This window comes from Schistocerca piceifrons, chromosome 9 (assembly GCF_021461385.2).
Source record: "Schistocerca piceifrons isolate TAMUIC-IGC-003096 chromosome 9, iqSchPice1.1, whole genome shotgun sequence".
In the NCBI taxonomy this organism is placed as follows: domain Eukaryota; kingdom Metazoa; phylum Arthropoda; class Insecta; order Orthoptera; family Acrididae; genus Schistocerca; species Schistocerca piceifrons.
Window position 1 is genome coordinate 154,309,032 of NC_060146.1, and position 15,127 is coordinate 154,324,158.

A 15,127-nucleotide genomic window follows, 5' to 3' on the forward strand; every position below is an offset into this window, starting at 1 on the left:
GCGCCTAGAACCGCTCGGCCACCCCGGCCGGCTGTAATTTGGTACTCGGCGCTCTTTATATGTTTAGAGTGAATTAGATCTGAAAATGGACAGTATAAAGGCCGAACGTGGTCATCATTTTTAAATAAATTATTATTGCGATCTTGACTGTTTTATAAATTGATACAGTAGCCTAATATTCGTTGATGAGACCGCAACAGTCTTGAGTGACCTAGGTTTCCAGCTATTAATAAGTCCTGTCAGAGTTCCCGATTTGACTATGCGAAATTGGCAAGACGTACAGGAAAGTGACACACAGCACACGATGGGTGTCCCTCCACAGTGTGGGGCATATTCCTCACCTTCCGCCCCGCTGGACTGTTGCACCGTGCAATACTAATTTCCAAACTTTTATTAATTTGTTGAAGAAGGGTGCTGCTTTCCATTTCATGTAGCAGTTTTTTGAAGCCAAACTTGTATTTAAGGAGAGTCAAGTACTTGGGGAAAAAAATTTTCTGCACAGGGTAGCGACTAGCCGCACTAAGATTTATTGACATGAGGTACGAATTCTGAATTGCCCCACGGCAGCATCCGAGATCAGAGAGCTGACCGTAGCCATCGAGGTTGGTGCGGACTGTCGCAGGCTAGTCAGGAAAAGTGAGCACATCAGGAGAGACATTTTGTTTCCTCACTGGATTGTGTCTATCCCCAGTAAAATGTAGTTAGTGAGATGAAAGTCGAATTTTGATCTGTCCCTTGGCAGCATCGGAGATGAGTCGGCTGACAGTAGCCATGGCTTCGGGGTCGGTGCGGACAGCGACAGTCCATCCAGGGGTGCCCATCACTTCTCCGTACCTCTGCTCGATGAATGGCACCACGACCTGCAGGAGCGTCAGGCAGGAGTGTTGCACCCCTAGCAGTGCAGTTCGGGCAGCATTGTCCACTGTCAGCTTCTGGCAAAGCTCCAGTTCACAGCGCCTCATCAGGCCCGTCAGCTCGAACCTGCAACCAAACGACAGTCCAGGTTGCTAATATCTTCAGACCACATGTCAGTAATGTATACACAGTGAGGAAGCTAAGACGTGTCATCCTAAACGTATTCAGAATGATAAAATATATTGAGGTGAGGTTCTCGCCAAGTTGGATTAGACAATACGGCGAACTTGTTGACGTCCACAAGTTACACTACTGGCCATTAAAATTTCTACACCACGAATATGACGTGTTACAGACGCGAAATTTAACCGACAGGAAGAAGATGCTGTGATACGCAAATGATTAGCTTTTCAGAGCATTCACACAAGGTTGGCGCCGGTGATGACACCTGCAACGTGATGACATGTGGAAAGTTTCCAACCGATTTCTCATACACAAACAGCAGTTGACCGGCGTTGCCTGGTGAAACGTTGTTGTGATGCCTCGTGTTAGGAGGAGAAATGCACACCATCACGTTTCCGACTTTGATAAAGATGGGATTATAGCCTAGCGCGATTGCCGTTTATCGTATCGCGACATTGCTGCTAGCGTTGGTCGAGATCCAATGACTGTTAGCAACCGAGCGAGGTGGCGCAGTGGTTAGACACTGGACTCGCATTCGGGAGGACGACGGTTCAATCCCGCGCCCGGCTATCCTGATTTAGGTTTTCCGTGATTTCCCTAAATCGCTCCAGGCAAATGCCGGGATGGTTCCTTTCAAAAGGGCACGGCCGACTTCCTTCCCCGTCCTTCCCTCATCCGATGAGACCGATGACCTCGCTGTATGGTCTCCTTCCCCAAACCAACCAACGACTGTTAGCAGAATATGGAATCGGTGGGTTCAGGAGGGTAATACGGAACGCCGTGCTCGATCCCAACGGCCTCGTATCACTAGCAGTCGAGATGACAGGCATCTTATCCGCCCCACGTCTCGATCCGTGAGTCAACAGATGGGGACCTTAGCAAGACAACAACCATCTTCACGCACAGTTCGACGACGTTTGCAGCAGCACGGACTATCAGCTCGGAGACAACGGCTGCGGTTACCCTTGACGCTGCATCACAGACAGGAACACCTTCGATGGTGTACTCAACGACGAACCTGGATGCCTGTAAGCGTGCCGGTGATGACAACCAAAGGGGTCCTGCAATGAAGTGGCACCCCAGTCCAACACCCGTGGTCGCTGGGACTCAGTTCGAGCGTGACACATGATTTAAAACAATTCTACTCTAGTCAATGAGATTCGAGACCAAAGCTGTGTCTCCAGACGCCCCGCAGACCGCTGGCATACCATCCTGACTTTCACCCACCACACGGCCCGACAACCAGCAGTTATGCTCTGGGACGTCATTTATGTTATGTCATGTTATGTTAACCGGGGACCTAGAAACGACGGAGAGGCTCTGGCCCCGTCACAGCCGCAGTGGTCCACAACCCCACGACGACTACCGCAGTCCACTTCACCGCACCGCCGCCCCCCACTGAACCCAGGGTTATTGTGCGGTTCGGCCCCTGGTGGACCCCTCAGGGAGCGTCTTACACCAGACGAGTGTAACCCCTATGTTTCCGTGGTAGACTAATGGTGGTGTACGTCTACGTGGAGAACTTGTTTGCGCAGCAATCGCCGACATAGTGTAGCTGAGGCGGAATAACGGGAACCAGCCCGCATTTGCCGAGGCAGATGGAAAACCGCCTAAAAACCATCCACAGACTGGCTGGCTCACCGGACCTCGACACAAATCCGCCGGGCGGATTCGTGCCGGGGACCGGCACACCTTCCCAACCCGGAAAGCCGTGCGTAGACTGCTCGGCCAACCAAGCGGGCTGGGGCGTCATTTACTTTCATAGCAGGACCCTACATCTACATCTACATGGATACTCTATAAATCACCTTCACAATTCTCTATTATTCCAATCTCGTAGAGCGCGCGGAAATAACGAACTCTTATATTTTTCCTTACGAGCTCTGATTTCCATTGTTTTATCATGGTGATCGTTTCTCGCTGTGTAGGTCGGCATCAACAAAGTTGGAGATTGGAATTTCGTGAGAAGATTCCGCCGCAACGAAAAACGCCTTTGTTTTAATGATGTCCACCCCAAATCCTGTATAATGTCCGTTACACTCCTCTCCTGCCTAGCGATAATACAAAACGTGCCGCCCTTCTCAAAACTTTTTCGATGTACTCCGTCAATCCTATCTGGTAAGGATCTCACACCGCGAACCAGTATTCTAAAAGAGGACGGACACGCGTAGTGTAGGCAGTCTCCTTAGTAGATCTGTTACATCCTCTAAATGCCGCGCCAATAAAACGCAGTCTCTGGTTAGCCTTCAAAAATAGCTCTGAGCACTATGGGACTTAACATCTGCTGTCATCAGTCCCCTAGACAGAACTACTGAAACCTAACTAACCTAAGGACATCACAACATCACACACATCCACGCCCGAGGCAGGATTCGATCCTGCGACCGTAGGAGCAGCGCGGTTCCAGACTGAAGCGCCTAGAATCGCTCGGTCACAACGGCCGGCGGTTAGCCTTCCCCACAACATTTTCTATCTGTTCCTGCCAATTTAAGCAGTTCGTAATTCCTAGGCATTTAGTTAAATTTACGGCCTTTAGATTTGACTGATTTATCGTGTAACAGAAATTTAACGAGTTCCTGTTAGCACTCATGAGGATGACCTCACACTTTTCTTTATTTAGGTTCAAAAAAGGCTCTGAGCATTATGCGACTTAACTTCTAAGGTCATCAGTCGCCTATAACTTAGAACTAATTAAACCTAACTAACCTAAGGACATCACGCACATCCACGCCCGAGGCAGGATTCGAACCTGCGACCGTAGCGGTTGCTCGGTTCCAGACTGTAGCGCCCAGAACCGCACGGCCACTCCGGCCGGCATTTAGGTTCAATTCCCAATTTTCGCACCATACAGATATCTTTTCTAAATCGTTTTGCAATTTGTTTTGGTCTTCTGATGACTTTACTAGTCGATAAACGACAGCATCATCTACAACCAACCTAAGACGGCTCCTCAGATTGTCTCCCAAATCGTTTATATAGATAAGAAACGGCAAAGAACACTACCTTGGGGGATGCCAGAAATCACTTCTGTTTTACTCGATGACTTTCCGTCAATTACTACGAACTGTGACCTCTCTGAGAAGAAATCACGAACCCAGTCAAATAACTGACATTATATTCCATAAGCACGCAATCTCACTACCAGCCGCTTGTGATGTACAGTGTCAAAAGCCTTCCGGAAATCCAGAAATACGGAATCAGTTTGAAATCCCTTGTCGATAGCACTCAGCACTTCATGCGAGTAAAGATCTAGTTGTGTTTCACAAGAACGATATTTTCTAAATCTATGTTGACTGTGTATCAACCCTCTACGGTTATCATCCGTGCCATCTTCACAGCGTAGTGGTACGTGGACGATTTTCTACGCTCCGTTTTGCTACCCTTCGTGGCAAGCTAGTAAAATGATGCCCGCTGGCACACAGCGAGTATTTCCACAGCTTGTCTTCGTGGTTACGAAAGCTTACATTGGCTAGCAGGGTCGCCGGATCTCTCTCCAGTGAGAACGTCTGCAACATTAAGGGCCGGGTCCTCCAATCAGCGAGTGACAATTTGACGTGGCAATCGGACATAATATGGGACGATATCAGTGGGAAAAACATCCAACAATTCTATCAATCAACTGCAAGCCGAATAACTGCTTGCATAACGGCTAGAGGTGGACCAACGCGTTATTGAGTTGTTTAGTTCCTGAAGCTTTTCCTCTGGAATAAATAATTTGAATTGTGCTGGTTTGTTTGCCCGTACATGTACAGCACATCTACCGATTTGCGTCGCATTTTGACATCTACTTCGTGGTGCATCTATTATTTGTCTTACAGTGCAAAATACACGTGAAAAATGTTCTTTACTTTACATGATCATTACCATAGCAGGCTGCGTTGTTCACCACACTACATTTTTACTTCTCTTTCTTCATTCGAAAACAGTTTTATGAAATATTTCGCGAACGTGATTCTGATTTCAGTCAGTAAATTAATATGCGACAAGTCGCTCTCTCTCAGCCATTTTCTGAAGAATTCCCTCTTTTTCTGTTGTTACAGCTGGTATGATTGTGACGCATGCTTTCTTTTGGGCGTTTGACATCTTAACCTTGCAAAATCACCTTACCGTCTGTCAGTATTGACAATAATATTGATGGTGTGCGGGTTGTTTCATTTATTGAAGTGCTGACGAACTATTATTATCAATAAATATTGAACATGTTCAGGCCTTTAATGGTCCAACTTATTCTGTGCACACACTACTAGTATTTCGGACATGTACCTAAAAATATACCAAAAATTGATTACATAACTGTAACTTTTCGTAGTGGTCACAAATATTATACTGATAATTGTCACATTAGGTCCGTCTATTTGTAAGTGAATGAAAATACACTACTGGCCATTAAAATTGCAACACCAAGAAGAAATGCAGATGATAGACGGGTATTCATTGGACAAATATATTATACTAGAACTGACACGTGATTACATTTTCACGCAATTTGGGTGCGTAGATCCTGAGAAATCAGTATCCAAAACAACCACCTCTGGCCGTAATAACGGCCTTGATACGCCTGGGCAATCAGTCAAACAGAGCTTGGATGGCGTGTAAAGGTACAGCTGCCCTTGCAGCTTCAACACGATACCACAGTTCATCAAGACTAGTGACTGGCGTATTGTGACGAGCCAGTTGCTCGGCCACCATTGACCAGACGTTTTCAATTCGTCAGAGATCTGGAGAACGTGCTGGCTAGGGCAGCAGTCGAACATTTTTGTATCCAGAAAGGCCCGTAGAGGACCTGCAACATGCGGTCGTACATTATCCTGCTTGAATGTACGGTTTCGCAGAGATCAAAATAAAGGTAGAGCCACAGGTCGTAGCACATCTGAAATGTAACGTCCACTGTTCAAAGTGCCGTCAATGCGAACAAGAGATGACCGAGACGTGTAACCAATGGCACCCCATACCATCACGCCGGGTGATACGCCAGTATGGCGATGACGAATACACGCTTCCAATGTTGCGTTCACCGCAATGTCGTCAAACACGGATGCGACCGTCATGATGAACACAACCTGAATTCATCCGGAAAAATGACGTTTTGCCATTCGTGCACCCAGGTCCGTCGTTGACACCATCACAGGCGCTCCTGTCTGTAATGCAGCGTCAAGGGTAACCGCAGCCATGGTCTCCGAGCTGATAGTCCATGCTGCTGCAAATGTTGTCGAACTGTTCGTGCAGATGGTTGTTTTGCAAACGTCCCCATCTGTTGACTCAGGGATCGGGACGTGGCTGCATGATCTGTTATAGCCACGCGGATAAGATGCCTGTCGCGATACGATAAACCGCAATCGCGATAGGCTACAATCTGACCTTTATCAAAGTCGGAAACGTGATGGTACGCATTTCTCCTCCTTACACGAAGCAACACAACAACGTTTCACCAGGCAACGCTGGTCAACTTCTGTTTGTGTATGAGAAATCGGTTGGAAACTTTCCTCATGTCAGCACGTTGTAGGTGTCGCCACCGGCGCTAACCTTGTGTGAATGCTCTGAAAAGCTAATCATTTGCATATCACAGCATCTTCTTTCTGTCGGTTAAATTTCGCGACTGTAGCACGTCATCTTCGTGGTGTAGCAATTTCAATGGCCAGTAGTGTAATTTTATTATACCGCACTCATTTTGCTTTTATTTTTTGAAAGGCGCCTTTAGCGGCCTGAAATATACAGTATACATTTTTATGTGTACACGAATGCATATGTCTTTCAAAAACTAAAAACGAAACGTGTATGACATGACAACATTGGTTTTATTCAGTTGCACATAAACAAGCGTATCGTGATAACTGTCAACGTAATATTAGAAACAACTTAGGACGACCTGACAACAGAGGCTACAGATGATTAAAATACATGCATTCATCACCGCAAAAAATGTCGAAGACGAATCAATCATCGCGCAAGATGATGCTGAGTTGTTGTTGGGACAGCCATTGTATGGTGTTACGCTTTGCTCGTAACTGACACACGGCCACGGGAGCATACTACGTACAATTACGTTGTACATGCTGCTTCTTGGGTCTTTGCCCCATATTCGTCTGCCACGAAACCCAGATGAAAACCCCATAGTGAGGCCAAAAAGGCGGCTGGAAAGTTCAGCGGGCTACACCAGTACCCTAGAGAGGAAACAGGGATAATCCGCTGAATTACACCCCCATGTCACTAACGTCGATTTTCAGTAGGGTTTTGGAACATTGGGAGTGTTCAAACATTATAAACTATCTCGAAGAAAACGATTTATTGAAAAATAGTAAGCACGGATTCAGAAATTATCGGTCTTGTAAAACTCAACCAGCTCCTTATTCTCACGAAGTAAAAAGTGCTATCAACGGGGTGTGTCAAATTGATTTCATATTTTTAGATTTCCAGAAGGCTTTCGACACCGTTGCTCACAAACGACTTTCCAGTATCATCTCAGTTGTGCGACTGGATTCGTGAGTTCCTGTCACATTTCGCAGTAATTGACCAGTAGTCATTGAGTAAAACAGAAGTAATATCTGGCATACCCCAAGGAGGTGTTACAGGCCCTTTGCTGTTCCTGCTCTTAAAAAATGACACAGGAGACAATCCGAGCAGCCCTCTTAGATTGTTTGCGGATGATGCTGTCATTTACCGTCTTCTAAAGTCGTTACATGATCAAAACCAGTTGCAAAATGATTTAGACGAGTTATTTGTGTGGCTCGAAGAGTGGCAATTAACTTTAAGTGATGAAAAGTGTGATGCAGTCCACATGACTACTAAAAGAAATCCGCTCATTTTCGGTTATGCGATAAATCACACAAATCTAATAGCTGTAAATTCAACTAAAAACTTAGGGATTACAGTTATGAATAACTTAAATTGGAACGATTGCATAATGTTCCGGGGAAACCTCAAATGGTTAAAATGGCTCTGAGCACTATGGGATTTAACATCTGAGGTTATCAGTCCCCTAGAACTTAGAAGTACTTAAACCTAACTAACCTAAGGACATCACACACATCCATGCCTGAGGCAGGATTCGTACCTGCGATCGTAGCGGTCGCGCGGTTCCAGACTGAAGCGCCTAGAACCGCTCGACCACTCCGGCCGGCAGGACATTTACAAGGCACAACAGTTCTGCTCAAGAGATTGCTTACACCGCGCTTGTCTGCCTTCTTCTAGAGTACTGCTCTGCGGTATTGGATATGCACCACATGAGACTGACGGAGGACTTCGCATAAGTTCAAAGAAGGACTGCTCGTTTCGTATCATCGCGAAATAGAGAAGATGTTGCCACGGATATGATACGTGAAATGGGGTGGCAATCATTGAAACGCTTTTCGTTGCGGCAGTAACATTTCGGGAAATTTCAATCACAAACTCTCTCCTCCGATTGCGATAGTATTCTGTTGGTGCCCACCTGCATAGGGAGGAACGATTATCAAAATAAAATAAATCGGAGCTCGCGCAGAAGCTCGTTTTTACCGCGCGCCGTTCGAGCGTGGGACGGTATAGAAACACCTCGACAGTCGTTCGATGAATCCAATGCCAGGCACTTAACTGTGAGTGGCAGAGTAATCATGTGGATGCAGATCAAGATGTAGATTTATTTTAGATAGGACACTTCCTGAACCACCAATATGCTAACTTCCACAAGCAATGTCTCTATTAAGTCTTCAGTCGTTGGGAAAAATGTATCGCAAAGGTGAATCTGTAGACAAGGACCATCACCGTCGCTAAGGTTCATGGTCGGACCTTGAAATTCCTAGATGATAATTAAGGCCTTGTGACCACCCAATAATTATTGAACTATTTAAAAAAACGTAAATTAGTTAAAAACTACGGCGCGAATAGACTTTATTTAACATGTGAGTGTGATGTCCAGATCCCATGCCCCTCGGCAAATGCCGGGATGGTTCCTTTCAAAGGGCACGGCTGACTTCCTTCCCCGTCCTTCCCTAATCCGATGAGACCGATGACCTCGCTGTCTGGTCTCCTTCCCCAAAACAACCCAACCCAACCCTACAACATCCTCCGTCCTCCATCCCATGCCCCTCCATACCGCATCTGATGATGGATCACTGGGGATGACGCGGCCGTCGATCATCTATCGCGTGGTCTTCAGCGCCTGATGGTGACGTTCCCTTTTTTATTTGCGCTCCTCTTTATCCGTGGTAATAGTTGTCCTTCATGGGTCTTCTATTAACACTCGACATCACTGTCTGAAGATGACAAACACACGCTTCGTTGAAATGTCGCAGTTTTACCGATACTCTTCTCACATGTTATACTTTGTCGCGCCATACATCCACGGAACTCTTTCACATATGGTACTCCACAGCTGTCACGGTGCCTTTGGTTACTACCATAGGTCTCATGGAAGCCCACGTGAACGTCCTCCATAGCAAAACACTTCACCTTATCCTGCATCTATGGCGCAGGACATGTTTCAGGTAGCTATTCACCTGGATGGCAGCATATTCAAGCACGGCCACCATCCTGCCGTAGCAGCATCTGACCAGACGACGTGTTTTCAACAACCCACTATCCAACATCGGTAATCCCATGCCCATTGCAACTGTAATAGACCATGTCGTAGCGTCAACATGGGTCAAGTAAAAATTGTCTTCCGTGTACCCCCACGTTCAACAATCTGCACGGAACCGTGTGCTCCAAAACACTTGTGCGTGCTCAATTTTGTACTCTGTCGTCAGATCTGCCATAGCTCGCAGCATGTCTTCCTTTTTCAGAGTGGGGGAGCCTCTGACCTTCACACTGTCCGATGAAGGGTGGACATCCAACACCTTGTCACCTACTTGTCGTTACACAGTACTTCAACAGTTTACATTTACGTTCACGACAGTAGGACGAGAACTGCCAAATAGCTTTGTCAATTCCGAGATACGCGTTCGCATTTCAGTTACGCAATGGTCAATGGTCATATTGTTTTGACTCATCAGAGTATAAACCATACTAGCATTAAGTTGCCCCAGGCATTCCAGAGGCATGCTTACATGCCACACAAATTAATCACCACAAGTAGGAATGCAATGGCTGACTGCCTTCTCTCTCTCATATGTACACTACTGGCCATTAAAATTGCTCCACCACGAAGATAACGTGCTACAGACGCGAAATTTAACCGACAGGAAGAAGATGCTGTGATATGCAAATGATTAGCTTTACAGAACGTTCACACAAGGTTGGCGCCTGTGGCGACACCTACAACGTGCTAATATGAGGAAAGTTTCCAACCGATTTCTCATACACAAACAGCAGTTGACCGGCGTTGCCTGGTGAAACGTTGTTGTGATGCCTCGTGTATGTAGGAGAAATGCGTACCATCACGTTTCCGACTTTGATAAAGGCCAGATTGTAGCCTATCGCGATTGCGGTTTATCGTATTGCTGCTGGCGTTGGTCGAGAACCCAATGACTGTTAGCAGAATATGGAATCGGTGAGTTCAGGAGGGTAATACGGAACGCCGTGCTGGATCCCAACGGACTCGTATCACTAGCAGTCGAGATGACAGGCATCTTATCCGCATGGCTGTAACGGAACGTGCAACCACGTCTCGATCCCTTAATCATCAGATGGGGACGTTTGCAAGACAACAACCATCTGCACGAATAGTTCGACGACGTTTGCAGCAGCATGGACTATCAGCTCGGAGATCATGGCTGCAGTTACTCTTGACGCTGCATCACAGACAGGAGCGCCTGCGATGGTGTACTCAACGACGAACCTGGGTGCACGAATGGCAAAACGTCATTTTTTTGGATGAATCCAGCTTCTGTTTACATCATCATGATGGTCGCATCCGTGTTTGGCGACATCGCGGTGAACGGACATTGGAAGCGTGTATTCGTCATCGCCATACTGGCGTATCAATCGGCGTGGTGGTATGGGGTGCCATTGGTTACACGTCTGGGTCACCTCTTGTTCGCATTGACGGCTCTTTAAACAGTGGACGTTACATTTCAGATGTGTTACGACCCGTGGCTCTCCATTTAATTTGATCTCTGCGAAACCGCAGCAGGATAATGTACGACCGCATGTTGCAGGTCTTGTACGAGCCAGCGGGCCGTGGTGGCCGAGCGGTTCTAGACACTTCAGTCAGGAATAGCGCGAGTGCTACGGTCGCGGGTTCGAATCCTGCCTCGGTCATGGATGTGTGTGATGCCCTTAGGTTAGTTAGGTTTAAGTAGTTCTAAGTTCTAGGGGACTGATGACCTGAGAAGTTAATTCCCATAGTGCTCAGAGCCATTTGAACCATTTGCGTGAAAATGCAATCACATGTCAGTTCTAGTATAATATGTTTGTCAATGAATACCCGTTTCTCATCTGAATTTCTTCTTGGTGTAGCAATTTTAACGGCCAGTAGTGTATAAAAACACGTGGTTGACGATGCTAATGGAGACAGGGGTGGCAACACTTAAAAAAGGGAATGCACAACACTGAATGTGCACGCAAACACTGGACTATAGAGTAAACACGAAGATGACACACCAAAGCCTAAGGCAGATGGGGGAGGGGGAGGGGCAGGATCCGGACAGATGAGGGTAAAAAGGGGGGAGGAGAGGAAAAAACAAAATGGGGCTGGGGAGCCGATGGAGAGAGAGGACCATGTGGCACAGTTGGCTGTATTTATCCTGTCTGTAGATCAAACCTGTTGGCGAGGGCAAGCAGCTCCTCCGGCATCTGAGACAGCTCCGGAGTACTGTCGGTGTAGATGTAGCGAAGCAGCTCCTTGACCACGCGCGGCTTCACGTCCTGCATGTCGAACACGTAGCCAGATTTGGTGGCTACCTCCGGTGACTGCAACCTGGAAGCGAACACAGGACTGCGAGCGCGCAGGATCGTCGAGTGCGCCCTCAGCCGCTCCGCGCCGGAACCGGCCAGCAGCGTGACGTCAGCGTCCTCCTCCAGCTTGAGCAGCATTGCCAGGTCACCCTTGAGACTGTTGGCGGGTCCTGGAGCGGACTCCGCCACGCCGAGCACCACGACCACCTCGCTCTCCAGCAGTAGCTCGTCTGACTGCACATCCTTCGGTTGGCTGAAGCCTCGCAGCCACTCCTTCCTCTGCACCTCGCCCACTTTGAACAGCTCAGACTCTATGATAGGCAGCTGTCGACACGAAAATGTTTACACCTATTAATGATGAATCCAGATAACGGTTAGTTTAGCTTCAGAAAAGGCAAAGGCACCAGAGAGACATTTTCAGCGCTGTATTTGGTAACGAAGGACACAATAAAAGTCAGTATACTTCCACAGGACTTAGCTAATTAACCCCCTAAGTCACTAAATATTATATCCGATATAACAATGAAATACATGTCAGTATGTGAATAAAATGTTCTCGGGTTTCCAACCGCGTCAATTGCTTAAAAGTACACGAGCTTTCGGCCAAGCACTCCTTGGCCATTGTCATGTGGTATGACTGCCACTGGGATGTTGGTGTGCTCTTACAGGTGTTTCAAAAATGACCGGTATATTTGAAACGGCAATAAAAACTAAACGAGCAGCGATAGAAATACACCGTTTGTTGCAATATGCTTGGGACAACAGTACATTTTCAGGCGGACAAACTTTCGAAATTACAGTAGTTACAATTTTCAACAACAGATGGCGCTGCAAGTGATGTGAAAGATATAGAAGACAACGCAGTCTGTGGGTGCGCCATTCTGTACGTCATCTTTCTGCTGTAAGCGTGTGCTGTTCACAACGTGCAAGTGTGCTGTGGACAACATGGTTTATTCCTTAGAACAGAGGATTTTTCTGGTGTTGGAATTCCACCGCCTAGAACACAGTGTTGTTGCAACAAGACGAAGTTTTCAACGGAGGTTTAATGTAACCAAAGGACCGAAAAGCGATACAATAAAGGATCTGTTTGAAAAATTTCAACGGACTGGGAACGTGACGGATGAACATGCTGGAAAAGTAGGGCGACCGCGTACGGCAACCACAGAGGGCAACACGCAGCTAGTGCAGCAGGTGATCCAACAGCGGCCTTGGGTTTCCGTTCGCCGTGTTGCAGCTGCGGTCCAAATGACGCCAACGTCCACGTATCGTCTCATGCGCCAGAGTTTACACCTCTATCCGTACAAAATTCAAACGCGGCAACCCCTCAGTGCCGCTACCATTGCTGCACGAGAGACATTTGCTAACGATATAGTGCACAGGATTGGTGACGGCGATATGCATGTGGGCAGCATTTGGTTTACTGACGAAGCTTATTTTTACCTGGACGGCTTCGTCAATAAACAGAACTGGCGCATATGGGGAGCCGAAAAGCCCCATGTTGCAGTCCCATCGTCCCTGCATCCTCAAAAAGTACTGGTCTGGGCCGCCATTTCTTCCAAAGGAATCATTGGCCCATTTTTCAGATCCGAAACGATTACTGCATCACGCTATCTGGACATTCTTCGTGAATTTGTGGCAGTACAAACTGCCTTAGACGACACTGCGAACACTTCGTGGTTTATGCAAGATGGTGCCCGGCCACATCGCACGGCCGACGTCTTTAATTTCCTGAATGAATATTTCGATGATCGTGTGATTGCTTTGGGCTATCCGAAACATACAGGAGGCGGCGTGGATTGGCCTCCCTATTCGCCAGACATGAACCCCTGTGACTTCTTTCTGTGGGGACACGTGAAAGACCAGGTGTACCGCCAGAATCCAGAAACAATTGAACAGCTGCAGCAGTACATCTCATCTGCATGTGAAGCCATTCCGCCAAACACGTTTTCAAAGGTTTCGGGTAATTTCATTCAGAGACTACGCCATATTATTGCTACGCATGGTGGATATGTGGAAAATATCGTACTATAGAGTTTCCCAGACCGCAGCGCCATCTGTTGTTGACAATTGTAACTACTGTAATTTCGAAAGTTTGTCTGCCTGAAAATGTACTGTTGTCCCAAGCATATTGCAACAAACGGTGAATTTCTATCGCTGCTCGTTTAGTTTGTATTGCCGTTTCAAATATACCGGTCATTTTTGAAACACCCTGTATATACGCTAGATGCCGGCTGTAACGTCACTGGTGCCCGTGACATTGCCATATATGGGCATGTTTTGAGTCGGTGTTCGATGTGCCCTCTTCAACCGCGCGATCGCTGGATCCCACGCAGCGCTGAGCTGCAAGCCACCGTCTCTATTCAGGTCTAGTACCTCCCGCCGCAGAAGTCGAACACGCGCCAGAACAAATGGACGCGACCAGCCCATAGAGGGCTCCGCGTCCGCGGCGGCTCTTCCGCGCAGCGGCTCTCGCGCAGCCACCGCTACACCACGTGCAGACCGCGGCCAATAGCAGCTCCCTCCGGTTTCGTATATAGGGACCGCTCTGCTCTAGTCCAGCATCTAGAGGGTTGGATCCCCTCCTTCGAAAGCGTCAGATTGCAAAGCCTGGGCTACTCTCAGGGTGGAATCTCCGTCTTCGAAGATTGTGTCTGTCTGTCTGTCTGTCTGTCTGCCCGCTGCTGTCGCTGTTCGTTCGTTCGTCCGTCCGTCCGTCCGCCTGCTGCCTGTCCATCGCCGTCGTCGCAACCGCCGCCGCCGCCGCCGCCGCCTGCTGTTCGTCCGTCTGTTCGCCGCCGACGCCGACGCCGACGCCGCCTGCTGTTCGCCGCTGCCCATCGCCGACGCCGACGCCGCCTGCTGCACGTCCGTCTGTCCGTCGCCGTTCGTCTGCAATGAGTACTCCCACCTCCACCGTCATCTACACCTCCCCCTCCCCCTCTCCCACAGTCACTTCCTGGAGTGCCGCCTCTGGCCCCCCTCCTTCCACCTCCCCTTCCCTTCCTCCACTTACCCACCCCCCTATCTCCTCCCCTGCTGTATACCCACACCTCTACACCCTTCCTCCAGCCTCCACACCCTCAACAGCTCCCACTACTACCCCCGCCCTCACGTACGCCTCTGTTGCCGCCTCTGCTGCCGCCCCTCAGGTGGTTGGCTTCCCCTCTCTCACCGACCCCGTCGCGTCGTCTTCTGCATCTCCCGCACGCATCACGTTGCGCCGAGCCACCATCGCCACCACTGAACCAGCTGCTTCTCCCGGTGCCTCCACTACGCCACA

The 15,127-nt window shown here is 48.2% G+C and overlaps 1 protein-coding gene across 1 annotated transcript in view; it reads right to left on the bottom strand.

The window, feature by feature from the left end:
- Positions 1-701: 701 nt before the first annotated feature.
- The window catches only part of LOC124716782 (speckle-type POZ protein-like), a 33,566-nt gene continuing 19,140 nt past the window's right edge, over positions 702-15,127 (bottom strand). Inside the window, exons 2-3 of the mRNA XM_047243329.1 lie at positions 11,714-12,171; positions 702-981 (exon numbers count right to left, since the gene is read on the bottom strand). Coding sequence (XP_047099285.1) covers positions 702-981; positions 11,714-12,171 — 738 coding nt within the window. The remainder of the gene's footprint in view (positions 982-11,713; positions 12,172-15,127) is intronic.